The sequence below is a fragment of the Arvicanthis niloticus genome, chromosome 11, assembly GCF_011762505.2.
Source record: "Arvicanthis niloticus isolate mArvNil1 chromosome 11, mArvNil1.pat.X, whole genome shotgun sequence".
In the NCBI taxonomy this organism is placed as follows: Eukaryota; Metazoa; Chordata; class Mammalia; order Rodentia; family Muridae; genus Arvicanthis; species Arvicanthis niloticus.
The window spans coordinates 46,951,758-46,969,564 of NC_047668.1; the positions used below are offsets into that span (position 1 = coordinate 46,951,758).

Here is a 17,807-nt window from a genome sequence, read left to right on the forward strand (position 1 = left end):
AGGAATAGAAATGGTTCTTCTTGGTCCTTAGTTGAGATTAACTAAGTGCTCTACACACTCAGTAATTTAATGCTTTGTCTGCTAAGGATGCTTTTACCCTTTGAGCTGTTGACTGTCACGCCCTCAATATTTTGCAAAGTCTCAAGTTCACCAGCCCCAGAAAATGTGTATGTATGTGTGTATGGGTGTGTGTTTGTGTATGCTTTGTATGTGTGTATTTATAGGTAAATGTATGTTGCATGTATGTATAGATCAAAGGACAAGCTCAGTTGTCATTTCTGAAGTATTATCAATCTAATTTTTGAGATGGGATCTCTTATCTTACTCTACTTGCAGATTAGACTAGGCTAGCTAACAAGCAAGCCTGAAGGATCTCCCCATCTCTGTTCTCCCAGGGCCGGGAATGCAAGCACATCCAAAACATAGTTTTCTTAAAAAAAAAAAAAAAAAAAAAAAAAAAGGCTTCTGGAGACAAACTCATCCTCAGTGTTTACAAGGTAAATACTATACAGACCAAGTCATTCCTGTGGCTCCGAGGAAGTCTCTTTCATCCCACTGTCCATAGTCATGACCATTTATTTGTGACTCCAATATGGCTTTGTACTTGTTAGATAACTCTCAATAGACTAGCCCCCAAGTCGGTAATTTGTCTCTTGCACTAGACTGGAAACTCCAAGAAGTGCAGGTCTGTGTCTTAAGTGTCTCTGAGAAGACTGGCAAGGGGCAATCGTAAAAAAAAAAAGTGAACCTTATAGAGGTCAAATGCCTAGTTTTTACCCATGCTGTTTTGTATTTGCATGAAGTTCCTTTAGTTTCTAAGTTTTCTGAGGCCTTGGAATTAAAGTTATCTATTTTGTGCCATGAAAAGTAAAATTTACATAGATGCTGTTATTTTATGCATATCCTAGACTGTTTTACTTCTCCTTTGGAAAAAGCAAAGATCTTTCTATAAAGAGTCAATCACTTATTTTAATCTTAGACATTCACTCAGTGTGTGGGCATCTGATGAGTTTGGTTATACCAACGGCTACTTGAGTGCTAACTTCTCAACATCCCCTGTGGTTATACTTCTGATATGCAAACATTTTATGGTAACAGATTGATAGACCCAGCCAATTGCTGAAGGTAACCAGGACTGAGAAGCATGTGGAGGTCACAGAAGGTCATGGTCAACTACACCCATCTATTAAAGATACAAGTTTGGAGACGGGCTACAAGTATGTGAGTTATGTGCCACCTTGGGTTTGTGATGGCATCATGCCCAGAGATGCAGAGAATTTTGTCTTTCTTTCATTAGAGCTGGGGGTCTAGTGGGAGGAGAGAGACAGTCAGCTCATTATCATGGTGTGATAGGTGTTCTTGTGACGACATCCCGAGGGGCAGTGAGAGCATAGATGGAGAAGGAGGCAGAAGTGTAGGGGGTACTCTGGAGGAGTTTCTAATTCTATTTCAGGATGATTAAAGCTGTGGGTGTGAATAACAAGAAACTGTCAGAAATGCATTCAGGGCCAGAGCCAGTGTGGGTTTAGCAACACAGTAGGAACTTGGAGGCTTTTCCTTGTAGAAAATACCCTTGGCAGGTGTTAAGCATTGCATAAATATAGTGAGCATAGAAAATGACAAGACGAAGCAAAGATAGAAAGAGGAGATCGAGTGGAAAATCCTCAGGATACGAGGGGTGGGGTAAGGAGCTGAAACACAGGAAACATAGGAGGTGGGGATGGAGGGTCAGTCCCTAATAACTTATGAGGATGAGGAAGGGTTACACAGACAATTCCTAGGATCTGAAGGGTGACAGCTCTGGGTTTCTTCTAGCTCAGATACTCAATAAGAAAATGGGACAATATCTAGAATAGGATTACCACAGGAAAGAGAACCTGTGGTTGGGAACTAGTCATGCTTCTTATATCCCTAACTAGTGTGGTCTGGAGTTATGGGCAACATCTTGGCTGGGGATACAGGGTAAGGTGTGATTCTCTGTGTATCACTTGAGAACACTACTTCATCCCCACCTTTCCTGCCACCAGGACTGTCACATGGTCTCTACACAGCTCATCGTTTCTGTATCTTGGTGATTTTGCTCTGACTCTTCCTCCCCTCTATCCATCTGAAAAGAAATCCTTGATGGATTACCTCAAATACCACCTCCTTTCAGTTGCCTCTAAGCAGACTATTTTCTCCCTCAACTGTTTTCTAGAGCTCTCTGCATGTCTCTTCTGCAAACCAGACCTCACCCTTTGTATGTGCATACAGTACTACTTCCAGGGCCATATCCTAATGTTATAATGTCCTCAAGACTTATCACCCCAGTGTCTATAACTGATGGTTTAGAAGCAGAGTGGTACCTGGAAGGACAGACCCACCTCTGATGTATCTGATGCTTAATAAGTCTAAAACCTTGTTAGAGGTTCATGCACAGTTCAACATCTACTGGCCTTTCTTATTTGCATTAATCATCAGACTTGAAGAATGCCCTTGAAAGCCAACATAGTCTTTGCTTGGGAACATAACAGATTCAGTAAATAGTATAGAAAGCTAAGCTGTGTGGAAATTGGGGTGACAGGGGCTGGGTAGATGCTTCCGTGGATAAGAAAACTTACTTTACAAACATGAGGACTTAAATCCAAATCCCCAACAACCACATGCAAATGTCATGTGCCCATGACCCCAGAACTTCTGGGTGGAGATAAGGATACCAGGAAAGGACAGGCTGGCTAGCCTAGCCAACTCCACAAGCTTCAGGTTCTGTGAGAGAGCCTGCCTCCAGGGAATAATGAGAAGAGCAATAGCCCAGGGAATCCTTACATCCTCCTCTGACCTCTGTTGGTGTGTGCATAGGCATACAAACCCACAACCCACAAACATATGTGAATACACATGCACTATATCACATAGAAAAGGTTAGGGGAATAAAAGCCTCATTCCGCCTCACATATTTTTAGTTATTGACTCTGTGGCAAGTTAACAAATGGCCAACCCAAACTGCCTTAGGCACTAAACTCGACTCATAGTCACACGATACTTAGAGGTTTTCCATAGTTACTTATACTCAATCTGTAGCGTAAAACCCTTAGGCCCCCACAATGAATACAATCAACCTTTTTATTGCAAGGTCATCATAATATGCTCTAATGTAAATGAAATATATTTTGAAATAGAGTACACGGCAGGATTCTAATTTGCTAGGCACATCCACCCCTCAAAATACAAGGAGCTGTATTCATTTCTCTCTGCTTCCTAAATACAAATGCACTGTACCAAGCTGCCTCCAGCTCCTATTGCCATCCCCCCATGATAGACTGTGCCCTAACCTGTGAGCCAATATAAACTCTTCTAGAAGCTGCTTTTGTTAGGGTATTTAATCACAGCAGTAGAAAAAGTAATTAATACAGTGTTATAGGTAAATGCTGGCTTAAGGTAGTAGTATTTTATTCTAAATGCTGGCTTAAGGCAGTAATGTTTTATTCTACACTCAACAGGAAAGCAACTATAGAGATCATGTGTTTCCAAAGGTCTTTGCATATGCATTGAAGCTCTCTCCCCTTCATTCACTCACACTTATTCATTGACTAGAAGCTCTGTGGGGGCAGCTATTGGTATCAGGCACAATACCTCAGGACATTAGGTGCACTGACCTTTGTCCTTATCCTTTTAAAAAAGCTGGAGTCTGTGAGAATGTTACAAAAAAAAAAAAAAAAAAAAAAAAAAATTGGTAAATGAGCTGAGGACCAGAGGAGAAGGAAGGCATTACTTATGTGGGGCCCAGGAAATGTGCCTCAGGGCATTTATTACAATAAGAACAGATAGGATGATTGGCGAGGCAGCAGATGAGGTATTATAAGACAAGAGGTTGGTAGGTCATTTGGTCTTTGACCATTATGCCTTGTAACCTTGAAACTAAACTCTATAACACACAGAAGGAATGCACTCTATAAGGTACGGAAGATGCACTGACAGGGAATCTGGGATGGGCAAAGGGCAGTGTGAAGATACAGGTTGATCATGTCTGCCCGTCGGAGGCCAGATGCCTCCTCCTAACTGCATGAGAAAGAGTGCACTACTTGCTATGAAAATATTTGCCAAGCATCTCCAAAGTACGAATCTTGAAGAGAGCTTTCCAGTGAGGGATAAAGGCCGGAGGAAGAGAAGGTCCACCGGCTGGCATTCATGGGCTTTTATGTGGTGAGGGCACTACATGAGTATTCTTACATCAATCTTGGATGTCTTGCAGAAGGCTCCCACGGGGTGCACGTGGTCATAGAGGATGATGACCCCCACCATCACCCTCATGCAGAACATCAGTGTCTCCTCACTTGTAAACCTGCTCCTGTACTCCCTAAAAGAAAAGACATAGCCAAGGCATCACTTCCTTGTTAGAACTCACGCATTCTGAGATCCACAACCGGATACTCCTCCACCCGCCCCCATCCTCCCCCACCCTGGAGAACTCATCCAGGACCTGCAACAACCAGGTTAATATGCTCTTGAAAAGACCCAAGATGATAATTTCTCTCGAATCTATCCAACCAGCAATTTAGTGCAAAAATACGGTAAATTAGAGGGCAGTAAATTCCCTTCTCTGCTTCCCCTCAGCAGCCAGCTCACCACGTACATCAATTCCTGCCCATCAATCCTGAATATTTTATAGCCGGCCCCTCTGGCTGTCCAAGATTATAGAGAATAATGGCTTCATTACAGAGAGAAAGAATCAGGCACATTTCTACGCAGCGGCTCTCTTGTCTCCAGCTGGAGTCTCCTCCTTTGTTAAGAAACAGGCTGCAGATGAACGTGGATTGGTAGATAGCTCAAAGAAATTATGTACCTGGGAGTTATTTGTGGAGTTTAAATTTTGCTCACTTACCTTGATAGGGGCCCTGATGACTGTAATAATTTAGGCCAATGCTAGAGACATTTTTAGCATCAATTTCATTATAAATTAGCACCACAATACAGACAATTACTATTTCTGTCTTGAAGTAAATCTTTACTTTGCTATGAAGGAGCTATTTAAAATTAATGCCCTTTTATGGGACAGGAGAGACGGTTCACTGGGTAAAGCACTTGCTGCACAAGGGAGAGGAAATGAGTTTGGCTCCCTAGTGCCCAGATATGTACGAGGGAGACATGATGGTTGTGCTGGCTAGTGTTATGTCAACTTGACAAGCTAGACTCACTGGAGAAAAGAAAGCCTCAGTTGAGAAAATGCTTTCATAAAATTGGCTATAGGTAATCCTGTAGGGTATTTTCCTGACTAGCGATTGATTGGGGAGGGCCCAGCTTATGTGGGTGGGGCCATCCCTGGGATGGTGGTCCCGGGTTCTATAAGGAAGCAGGCTGAGCAAGCCATGAGGAGTAAGCCAGTTAGCAGCACCCCTTCATAGCCTCCTACCTCCCATTCCAATCTGGCTTGAGTTCCTGTCTTGACTTCCTTTAACAATGGACTATAGTATGAAGTGTAAGCAAACTAACCTTTTTCTGTCCTGAGTTGCTTTTGGCCATGGTGTTTTATCATAGCAATAGTAACCCTGACTAAGATGGTAGCCCACCTGAAATCTCAGCTCTTGGGAGGGAGAGATAGGGTATGCCTGTAGCAAGCTGACTAGCCAGCCTAGTCCCACCAGCCAAATCTGGGTTCAAATGAAAGACATTGCCCCAATATACTGTCAGAAAGCAATCAAGGAAGACACCCACAGTCAGGCCTTACTTAAACACACACACACACACACACACACACACACACACACACACACGTATAGTATATGCACCTGAACACATGAACGCATATGCATCTGCAAATACAAACGAGTATACTTATACACATGTGGATATGAATACACACATTAACACCACACATATACATACATGCAAATATATAAAAAGATAAAAATCATTTTATGTTTGGAGACAGTATTTATAAGGTGCTTGTGACACTTTTGAGGTCCCAAACACTCTAAAGAGTAGTATTGTGGGTACTACACTGAGTATCTGGTAACAGTTTGCGAACAAAGAAACGAACTGTGAAGAGAAGTTGGGGAAAATTACTTTTGCAATGGTCTTATCATTGTTACTCTTGGTTCTAAATCTCTACTGTATGTTGATAATAATACCCATCCCTCTAGCCCATCTCTCCATTCCTTTGCAAGTCCTATAGCATCAGACAAGGTGTAAAAACTTTATGAGGTCAACAAACCATCAGGGCCTCAGCTATTTCAGCTGTAAAACGGATATAACCTTGACGCTGATCACCCTGAATTCCTTATGAAGCTGAAGCAAAGGCTGTACACAGAAACGTCAATGTGATATCTGAAAGAGGACAAGCCACCATCATCACATCTGAGCAGGTCGGTCTCAGCTGGGTGAATCCTTAACCACGCTCACCCAAATCTGGTTTCACTTACGGTGTCTCCAGCATGACTTTACAGACGCTTGTCATCGTACTGAGGCAGTCTGTGGTATTCTCTATTGGCAGGGTTTTATTCTAGGTGGAGAGACACAAACCCATGTTAGCTCTACTAGCAGCGTCCATGTGAGGTAAAGAGAAGGCCATCTGTGCTATTCGACTGCACTTACTTCAGAGACAAAGTGCATTGTGGCATTGCTAAGAGTCTTGAGCATCGGTGTGGCTTCTGCGTAGAAGAGGGACATTCGATTGGCCATCTCATTATTAACTTCATTCTCAATGTCTAGCTGATGAAAACAAGACAAGATACAGTTGACAAAATAAATAAATAAATAAATAAAAGTCACCATCTCTGCAAGCAAGTTACAGGCAAGGACTCTGCCTTGTCTCTGTGCCTTGCCACATGCAGAAGCCAAAGCAGCCACAGAGAGACGTTGGCCCAGCCAGGGAGCCGCAGGGACTCACGTGCATGTTGTTGATGCGGTTCCGACTTATTGTTCTTCTGTAGTAACTGAAGTCATTCTGAATAGCTGGGTTCCTCATCTGAAATTCAGGAGAGAAGAAGGAAGGTTAGCTCCTAGAAACAGAGAGGGAGCAGTATCAGGAGCTCAGACATGAGAGTCTGTAAACATGGCAGGAGTTTTCTTTGTCATCTAAAAGCCAGAGCAACAGTTAAAAAAATAAGAGCTTATAACTCCAGTGTTCTGAAATATGTCCTGTTCTTACTACGGGCTACATTTCAGGGAAAACATGTTTGCCTTGTGAGAAAAAGACATGTAATAAGGATTTTGTCTCCACTCACTTGGCAGGTTCCAAATTTCCACATGTAAGGCATCCTCTTACATTACTCTGACCACACAGACTGCAAATATTCAGCACATAATAAGCCTCCTTGGGGAAGGTGTTACATCTTACTTTCCCAACCGAACTCCACAGCCTTGGCAGCATAGCCATAAAGCAGTGGTACCAGTTGAACTTTCACAGCACGCATGCAGCCTGACCTTCAGCTCATCGAATCGAAGGGTGAAATGTAAGATTTCTGCAAATTCCTTTGCCAGGGCTTGCTCCCGTTCCAGGTGCTGGGTTGGTGTATAGGGTGGACACGTCAGAGATTCCAATAAACTCTGCAGTGCTTTTTCTGAAAGCAAAGAAGGAGAGGGAGATAGAGTTATATTTTAGGTGGACTAGAGGCATCCTTTAAAAGCCCAGTGCTGAGTTCAAGTCGACATTCTCAGACACAACCTGTGTGGCTATTCCCTTTTGTGTGTTTCCAAAGCTCAGTTCACTTAGTCGTCTCAACTCCTGAGCCTTTTAGAGAACCAGGAATAAATGTATGGCGCTCATATGATTGAGAGCCACTAATGATTCAAGGTAAGATGAGTGGGTGAGAAGGTGCCATCAGTAAAACGTCTGTTGTGCCAATGTGTGGACCTAATCTGCACCTATAGCACCCACAAAATTCCCCAGGTATTGGGGTGCAGGCATGTAACTCTAGCTTTGGAGGTGGGAATGAGGACAGAGGCAGAAGAGTCAGAGCTCTCTGGGGCCAGGCAGTTTAGCCAGTCAGTGAGCAACAGAGGCAGACGCCAATGTCCATCTCTGCCTTGTCCCCATTTATGAGTCCCCAACACATGAGTTATATCACCTGTTTAACACAGTGGGGATTCTGCTATTCTTGTCATGTGCTTCTCTGTTGCTACATCCACAAGACATTTCTCTACAAATATACCACTATGTTTACTTTAGCCATTGTTTTCACAATCATTACATCCCTCCCATTCACTCATTTCATTCTCCACTCCTCTTGGTTTCATATTATTTATAAAGAGCAGAGTCATTTAACTAATTTTCTATGGCAGGGTTTGATAGACTATGACCCATAGGCCAAATCTGGCCCACTGCCTTTTTCTTTTAATGAATAAAGTTTCATTTAAAAGGTATATGTACTCATCCCTTCCTGTACTGAGTAGGATAACACTGGTGTTGGTACTATGATGTAAAATCTAGTAAAGACAGGACAGCTCATAAGATAAAAATATCTACTGTCTAGCATGTTACAGGAAAAACTGACATCACTGCTTTTATGTAGTCCTCATATATCTTTAGCATCCTTACAGGGACTATCTCAAGACTCTGTTAGGCATCCCAACAATGGGAACACACCATCTTCAGAGGCAACAAGGTGTACCACAACCTGCTTTGATGGATGAACCTTTTTCTGTCTTTTGAGGTAGAATTCAGCTCCTTGGAATTTCAGGTCACTACCTCTAGATGTACACTAAGGAAACAGAATTTGATTTCTCTTCTATCTGAGAGCCTGAGGCAACCTTCTTTGCTTGTGAAACCTGTTTGTGTCACCCCCTAAGCTGGTCTTAACACTGAGTCTTCTCAATATCACGATCATGGTTTTACCTTCAGTCTTCCTCTTACAATGTGGCACTTGTTTTAGTGGTAAATTAGAGGAGAAGTTGATGACTACCTTTTCCATTCTAGATATTCTATATTAACAAATAAAACCCCAAGTATTGGCAGCGATTGCACCATACTCCTGGTGGCACAGAGCCAGGTTGTCAACCTCATTTGCTTCACCCCAGCTTCTGTAGAGTTATCTTATTTACAGCTTTACTTGTTTCTAAAGCTAAAGTAAAAAATGCTAGATTTATTTCCTTACATTTTATATTTAGCTAATCATTTTTTTGGAAGTGGGTAAGGAAATTGTGGTTTCAGATAAACTCTATTCTCCAATTTGGGTTTTTTAAAGAACTAAGACCAGGGCTGGAGTGATGGCCCAGCAGTTAAGAGCAATTACTGCTCTTACAGAGGACCAGGGTTTGGTTTCCAGAACACTCATGGCAGCTAGCAACCATCAGTAACTCCAGTTTCAAGGGATCTGACACCCTCTTCCAGCCTCTGAAAGTTCTGCTATGCAAATGGTGTTATACATTCACATGAATAACAGAAATAAATATTTAGGAAATGAAATCAGTAAGCATTGAAGAGCAGATGAACACAATGACAAAGTGTCAAGAGACCATGAGCCAGTAGAGATCCTCAATGTGCTAGTTGGTCACTTCCAGAGAAAAGCAAGTGGTAGATTTAAAGAAATGGAATGATAGAAATTGTTCATGAATTGTCTCATAAGATATAATGGCAGTGCTTAAGTGTGGGACATTTTCCGACATGAAGAGCTGTTCATTCTACACTCTCAAATGGCAAAGAAAGAAGTCTCATGTGGACCATGAAAACTGTAAGTATACACTCACCAAGACGGATGGAAAATTCGTAAAACCTCTTCAGCCTCACTACCAGAGGACAGACTGCATTCCAGGCCTTCTCCTGAAGTTGAATGTCATTGGGATTTTGGATTGCCTAAAGGAGAAAAGGGTAGTCGTGGTAAGTTTTCTCTTTAAGAAAAGCAATAAACCCATGTCAAAGTACCCTAAACAATTTTGGTTCGAAAGATGTAATCCCTGGTGTGCTATGAGAATTAGAACGACCACAGTTGACAACGATTATCTGGAAAATTCCCCCAAAGAGCCCATTTCTGAAGGCAGTTTCAACACTTGAGCCTAAAGCTAATGGTTCCCAGGTAGATCTCGTCTCATCTTACGTCGCTGTGTTCTTGGGTAAAAAATATATTGGAAAAGGAAGAGACTTAGCTCTCCCCATTAGCACTTGATTCTTCTAAAGACTGTTCATTATGAGGAGTAGAGGCTGTAGCTATTGTGCCTGTTCTATGATATACATTCTCTTCTTGCCAGTCTGTAGTAATGTCTATACTTCAGGTAACACCGAAGTACACAAGCCACATATATTAATAGACTTTTTCTCAGTGACCATGGTATATTCTCATGAGGATGGTGGCAGAGGCACACTCATGTATGCGCGTGCTCCTAAATACATTAAGCACAACTTACTCAGTCCATACACTGTCACCCCTAACCAATTTGTGTGCTCGTTCTCGAAGAAGACGATTTCTCACATTCAGCACTCCTTTGGACTTGGCTATTATCTTATCTTACATTTTTCATCATTATTTTTTAACCTCAGAAGACAAGAACAAAATACTCTCCTTAGAGCAGGTGGTTTCTGACTGTCATTTATGGAATCACAAAGTTTTGATTGCCCATGTTACCCTAGATCTCATGACTCAGAGATTCATGGGCTCTGTGTCAATATTGCCCTTACAGGAAGCAATCTGCTGCCATTATTGGTTAAACATGAGTCCCGTATTATACTTCTTTGCACTCTAGGAAGTACTAGGGCTATTACTTAATCATCACACATGTGCATTCTTCTGTCTGTCTGTCTGTCTCTCTCTCTCTCTCTCTCTCTCTCTCTCTCTCTCTCCCTCCCTCCCCCTCCCCCTCCCCCCCCCGTCTGTGTGTGTGTGTAGTTCCTTCCTTCTCCTTGAAGGGTTTAGTCAATTCAATATTATCATTGACTTACATCTCGAATCTCTGGTCCTGCACCTTTGTAAGCCTGTAGGTCTGTGAGGATGCTCTCAGAATCTTGGAGGACAGCACTGATCTGGTTCCATATCTCTCGCTCTCCTTCTGTAGGCTGGGCATCTATGTGACAAAGAAACCAAGAGAAACAGAGGCTGGTGTTTACAAACAGCTCTCAGAGGCCATAAACAATCATTGCTGTCAGTTCTTTCTGCAGCTTTGGACATCACCAGGTAACGTTACAAGCTGTCAGGAACGGAAAATGAATACAACTTCTGCCCAGGACTTAGTTCTCAGTATTCAACAATAAACCTAGTATGATCAGATCATTCTAAGTGTTCACTTATGAACTGACTTAGACAAAATGTATTTCTGTTCACCTTATGTGTACTTTGGGTAACAGGAGAAGTAAACATTGTTTGGGGAGCTAACTTCTTTTTAATGACCTTTTTAAAAAATTGGATATTTTATTTATTTACATTTCAAATGTTATCCCTTTTCCAGGTTTCCTCTCTGCAAACCCCTATCCCATCTCCCCTTACTCTGCTTCTATGAGGGTGCTCCCCTACCCACCTGTTTTAAATGACCTTCTCATTGAGTTTATTCTTCCTTAAAACTATCACTCTCATTGTGGCCAAAATATGTAATATAAAAGGAACCACCGTAGCCATTTCTAAGTGTAGAGAGCAGTTGCACTGATAAAGGTGTGAATTCTCCCCACTATACAGTCCCATGGCTCTCCTGACCTTGTAAAGCTAAAACAGTATGTAGTGCATGCTTTTTAACAGGAAAAAGTGTGGGATATTTCCATTATTGAAAACCTGCAGACTTGAGTATAGAAACGAAAAAGGAGTCCATTTTATACATATTTCTCTTATTTTATATTATTTGTCTATTTTTATATTTATTCACATTTATATTATGTGTTTACATGTTTATATGTTTATGTTTCATATATTGTTTTTATACATTCACCTACAGACTTTGCATACAAGTCAACCTTAAGGCTCAGATAATTTGGAACTGGTATGCTAATATTTATATTGTATATACTAAATTAACCTATAAGTTCATATAATTTGGAACTGGTATATGATGACTCAGCAGGTAAAGGCACTTGCAGCCAAGCCTGATGAACTGAGTTTAATTACCTGAAACTGCAGAGTGAAAGAGGAGAACCAACTCCTGAAAGCTGACCTCTGACCTCCACATGTATGTCATGGCACACTCTCTCCCAAATAAATGAATTTAATCATCATCATCATCATCAACAACAACAACATCTTGGGTGATTAACTCTTTAGGGTATGGCAGCAGCATATCATTTCAGAATGCTGATGTACAGAAAGCACCAAGACATCCTAATATATTTATACATCCCATATAAGATCCCCAAAATGTGTAGAGTCTCTTGGGTATTCATCAGTTCAAGAAAATCCTCTCAGAAAAGAAAATCCAGGGAAGTGGGAGAGGCTAGTCTGAAAGAAGAAAGAGGCCCACAGGAATAGAGTACATAGGATGTGTGCACAAGAGTTTCTCAGCAAAGACACATTGGGAGTTCTCTGTCAAAAGGCCTGTTCTGCTAACCTTTGGTCTTGATTGTGTAATCCACAGAAGGTGTTTAGGTTCACATAAACAAAGGCAGCACTCTGAGAGACACAAAGTGCTGTCCAAGTTCTACAACCAGTTCTTACTCTCTGGCATCTCTAGGGCTCAAGCAGGTTCTTACCCCCAGAAGCAGTGGGAAGAGGCTGGCAATGAAGAAACATGGCTTTCACTGCCCTCAGAATCGCTATGAATCAAGCCAATTTCTGTAAAACGATGCCACTGCTCAGGGAGAGAGGAACAAACACCAGGTCATGCATCTGTTTCCAGGCATTTAAATCCTGAGAGACAGGATGCTGTCAGCAGATTTCACTAACAGAGTGACAAGGTCAGAGTTGTATGAAGCCTGACACTTCTCTGACCCAACCTCCATTTTATTTAATCTTTCCACAATACAAAGGGCAAACGCTCCAAATGTGTGAAGTGTACTAGTCACTAGCGGGACTCAGGGATGTCAGGAATAGATTCACAAGGCAGCTGACTGTAAAGCGAGCCCTGGCTGAGTATGTGAACAGACTGAGCACCAGGGGAGAGTTGATGCCAGATAACCCCAGAAAAGCTGCATTAAGCTCTTGAGGAATGATACCTGCAGTGACTTGAGTTTTGGCTTAGTTTATTCAATAGGTCCTGCTACAGACAGAGAAATTGGTAGTTTCCATGGAATTCGACAAAAAGAAAATCTGCATACTAAGAGAGGACTAGTTGGGAAGAACAAAGGGGGTTCATGGCAGTAGGAGAGGATAAGGAAGGATAATGGGGGTGATATGATCATAGTACATAGTTGGTATTATGTGTACATGTGTGAAGCTGACATAATAAAAAGAGCGGTAACACCTGAAAATAAGAAAATTATAAAACCTCATGGGATTTCTGGACATGGGGGGAAATATTTTCTAGAGACAAAACAATGTCACTTAGGGAATAAGGAGGTACTAGGTTCATGCAAGTTAGGGAATGATGAATGTGGTTGGGAAGGAACTGGAGAAGGCAGGTGTCTAGAATGGTGGCAAAGGTGAGAGACAGAAGGAGGTACATCCACAGGGAGGGGACAGGGCGGCCAGGGGCCTGGTGACCGGAAGAAACACAGCAGAACCAGGAGAGGAAGAGGTATAGAGAGAGGTCAGAGGCTGACCCAGGGCACCACAGGGAAAACACCCGATTTCTCCTGTCTCTCAAAACCCTTTGTTTCCCACAAACACTGGGTAAATATCATCAGGTCTGATGTTTCCCATAGTTTGAACCACTTCATATGTTATCCCTTCTTGCTGCCCCAAGGTTCCCTCAAAGCAATAGGGATATCATCAAGAGGGAGCTTACATATCTATGAGCTGGGAAGCCTGTTACTGCTGACAGCATGTCAGGAACAAAATCCTAAGAATGGCTGGAAGTTTCCACATTTCAATAGTGTCAGGGAAGAAAACAAAACAAAACAAAAACAACCTACTAAGCCAGACCAAACCAACCAACCAACCAACCAACCAAAAACAAAACAAAAACAAAAATAAATACCTACAAAGCAAATAAAAATGAACCACTCAGGAGTGGAGAGATGGCTCAGTGGTTACGAGCACTGGCTGTTCCTCTAGAGAACCTAGGTTTGATTCCCAGTACCCACACAGTGGCTAATTATCATCTGTAACTCCAGTTCCAATGCATGTGATGTCCTCTTTGGTTCCTTGGGCATCAGGCACATACATGGTGTAGTGGGATATTCTCCTCACAGCATTTACAATAAACTTGGTAATTTCGGAAGAGCTGATGTGGGAGGAGTAAAGAGAAGAAAGAGGAGGAGCAGGAGGAGAGCAGAGATGTAGGAGCCATGGAGGACCATGCATGTATCGAGAACAGTCCTGGGTAACAACTATATCATAAGGTTAGACGTTGGGACACACCTCTAATTGTGTGGGCATCTTATTATTTGAGCATTACCAAATATATAAAGCTATTGGATAATCTTTAAACATTAGAGTCTCATTTCTACCAGGTACTGCATGGATGGCATGGTGGTCTGGGCTCAGCCAAGCATTGTGGAGACAGTGTGGTAGATTGGCAGAGCCATCTCCCATGCTGGCAACTCATGGATGCCAGGGCCGGTGTTTCTTGCTGGCTTTTTCAAGCTGTGGTGCACGAATGTGGCCACGGATCATGGCAGTAGAGCTAAGCAGAGCCACCTCAGCTTACATACTCAGCCCAAGAAATAACCATTTTAAAATATTACATTAACAACATGGTACAGAAACATACATGCAGTCAAAACACCCATACATATGAAATTAAAACAAGGAACAATAGAAAAGCAAAACAAAACAAAGGAAAAAAAACAAGAAACACTTACTCAAATTCAGGATCTCACTATGTATATATATAAGGTTTAAAAAAACCAAACAAACCAAAAACAACAATAACAAAAAAAAAAAAAAAAAAAAACTAAACCCCAAACTCCAGATGATGGATTTAGAGAAGAAACAAGCAAAATAAAGTCTGTGTCCAAGATTCTGAAGGTTTAGATAATTCAACAGAATTGTACAACTCTTTATGAAAGAAGGTCACCTTAAAAGGCGACAGATGTGTCAAATCTCTCATCACATGGTCCCATCAAGTCACCAAGTCACCTAGGAAGAGTCTCATATGAAACAGAATTAAAACTAAATGGGCTATCAGAGAACCCAAAAAGCATCCTGTTGTTGAGCACCCGAACACAAAAAGAGAAAGCTTTCACACCACTTTGAAGAAAATAGAGGAATTTCTTAAGTGCTTTCAAAATAAACATCCTATAGAGTAATCTCCAAGTGGCACTGCAGCTGGAGACAGCCTGCTCCTGTCTCCATGGGACGTGAAGTGACACTTTCTTATATAAACTGACATGAACATTCTTGTGACCACAAAGTATTTGCTTGAGTGGCTTGGGGGTAGGGTGAGGTGGTATCCTTTCTACGCCACAGGAGGTGGATTTGGGGTGCTGGGTGAGGCCTTTCTACCTGATAGAGCTGCTCTCTTGGCAGCTCAAGGATGTGTAAACACGGACCTTCAGTCCCCAGCCCCCTTCTCTGGGAATCCAGTCTCTCTGGTAGTAGTCCTGGAGTCCCATTAGGAATATTTGCATAGTCCTGTTTAGGGGATGGGATGCAGAAACCTTTCACCAGGGTTTAGGGGTGTGTTGGCCCATTCTTTGCCATAATTTGTTAGTCTCACAGGATACATGATTTCTTCCACCTTCCCTGTTATGGAATTGAAGGCATCTCTTCCCCCAGCCAACATTTAGGCCCTCAAGACTCCATGCCTTCTGGGCTGGAAGGAGGAATATTTTCAAGGGATTCAAATCACCAGCGAGGCCAGTTTCTCTGGTGCAGAATGACAGCTGAGAGAACTCTAACCTCAGGTGTGTCCAAACTTCTGACATCGTGACAATGTTGTCACCTAAAAAGGTGTGTGGAATATGCTTGCATGCTGCATGTGTCTTTCTTAATGTCTATCTCATTATGTAAGTGGGGAAGGAGCTGTGTAATGCCAAGTGACATTTAGCATTGTCCCAAACCCCTATGGAATCCCATGATTCTTACTACTTCTATCCCACAGTTAAAAAAAAAAAATCAGATAGAATTAATGAGAAGTTTATCCATTATAAATAAGACTCTGATCATATTTCTTTCACTTAATTGCATATTTCCTTGCCTGGTTAGTATAGAATGTATGCTTATTAACACGTGCTGATCGTTAGTTGAAAGAACAATTTGTATATACTTTTGACATGTATTGAGATGACTTTTTTTTGAGACAGCTCATATGTTTCAAGCTAGTCTTGAACTCACTATATATAGTGAAGATATATATATGTATATGTATATACATATATAGTGGCATCTATCTATCTATCTATCTATCTATCTATCTATCTATCTATCTATCTATCTATGTTTCTATCGAATGATTGTCTTGAATTTCTGATCATCCTACTTCTTCGTCTCAAGTGCTAGGATTGCAAGTCTGTGCCACATACCTGGTAATTCTGGGGACAGAACCCAGGGCTTCCAGAACGTGAGGCAAGCACTCTACCAACTGAGCTACACCCCCAGCCCAGTTTGGGGATGGTTGGCTGCTTGTCTTTGAGTTTTGAGCTCTGGATACAGGATTTACACACTTATCTTCACTACTCTTCTGATATCATATCTCAAGGAGATACTCAATACACACATGGGAAAACAGTGACTCGGTGGGGGAAATGTGCCAAGTGATGGAATGTGGGTGCGAGGAAGCAATAGAATAAAGGTTCCATCCCCAAGCCCGAGTCTGCCGAACAGCTTGTACACTGTTCCGTGTCTGCCACTATGGCATCCATATTCACCTGGGACCAAACTGACTCTCCCCTTCATCACTTGTGCTTAAATCTCCCATTGCTCAATGTAGCTGGCATGCTACTGGGGCATCTGTTCTGCCTGGGAAAATGAAAAGCTGCCAAAGGTCTACTGTTAAGGTCCTGTAACTGCCCACCTTGCTTTCTGGGACAACTCTGTGGGAGGATTGGGATACTCTTCCAGGACTCTCCATATTCAGACTAAACTGTTGACCAGATTTTAAGTTTATTGCATTTTTAGATGTCAAGAAATGACATCTAGAGAAGGACCCTGAAGAATTAGTGGTGGAAAAGGTTACTGTGTTTAATCCTTCGGCAACCTTGAGAGCATCTGCTAAGTGAATAGCAACTCTGAACCATGTTCTTTGCTTTTCTATTTTTAACATGAAGCTTGGCATTTTATGAAAAGGTACACATACACACACTTATCACAATCATGTACATGTACATAATGGATACACATATTCACATATACATACATGCACATACATATTCACATATACACAAACACACATGCAACTACACATTCACATCCACACATCCACATCACTGCTCACAATGGCACTGGGATCTTATTCACAATTGTAGCCAATGAATATTTTTGGTGACGCTTCTTCTAAGACTCACATTCTAAACGTGTAATCATCTTCAATTATTTTAGTGAACTGAGAAGAATAGCTACACGAAGTGAGGGCTCATCCTGTCTGACAATGGAGCTGTAAAAGTCCTTGTGATTTACACAGGCAATTTCAGAAACCAATACTCCTAGGAGGCCTGGAACACCTGTATCCTGGCCATTATCCAGGTGATGATTTAAGGCTCATTTTGGACTCGCTGCTGTGGAAAGTGTGGAAACAGATCATATACATCGTGACCTTACACACTCATGTTTGTTGTCAAGAACTCACTGAATTCCATGTGTCTACAATTTTTAATAGATAAACCACCTTTTATCAGTTAAGATGAAGGATATTAATTTTGTTCACGGGAAGGGAATATACGG

At 41.8% G+C, this 17,807-nt stretch overlaps 1 protein-coding gene across 1 annotated transcript in view; it reads right to left on the bottom strand.

The window, feature by feature from the left end:
* Nucleotides 1-17,807, bottom strand: part of Cyria (CYFIP related Rac1 interactor A) — a 109,982-nt gene that overhangs the window by 6,965 nt on the left and 85,210 nt on the right. The window contains exons 4-10 of the mRNA XM_034514139.2: nucleotides 10,850-10,971; nucleotides 9,664-9,769; nucleotides 7,402-7,538; nucleotides 6,866-6,943; nucleotides 6,571-6,687; nucleotides 6,399-6,478; nucleotides 4,210-4,336 (exon numbers count right to left, since the gene is read on the bottom strand). Coding sequence (XP_034370030.1) covers nucleotides 4,210-4,336; nucleotides 6,399-6,478; nucleotides 6,571-6,687; nucleotides 6,866-6,943; nucleotides 7,402-7,538; nucleotides 9,664-9,769; nucleotides 10,850-10,971 — 767 coding nt within the window. The remainder of the gene's footprint in view (nucleotides 1-4,209; nucleotides 4,337-6,398; nucleotides 6,479-6,570; nucleotides 6,688-6,865; nucleotides 6,944-7,401; nucleotides 7,539-9,663; nucleotides 9,770-10,849; nucleotides 10,972-17,807) is intronic.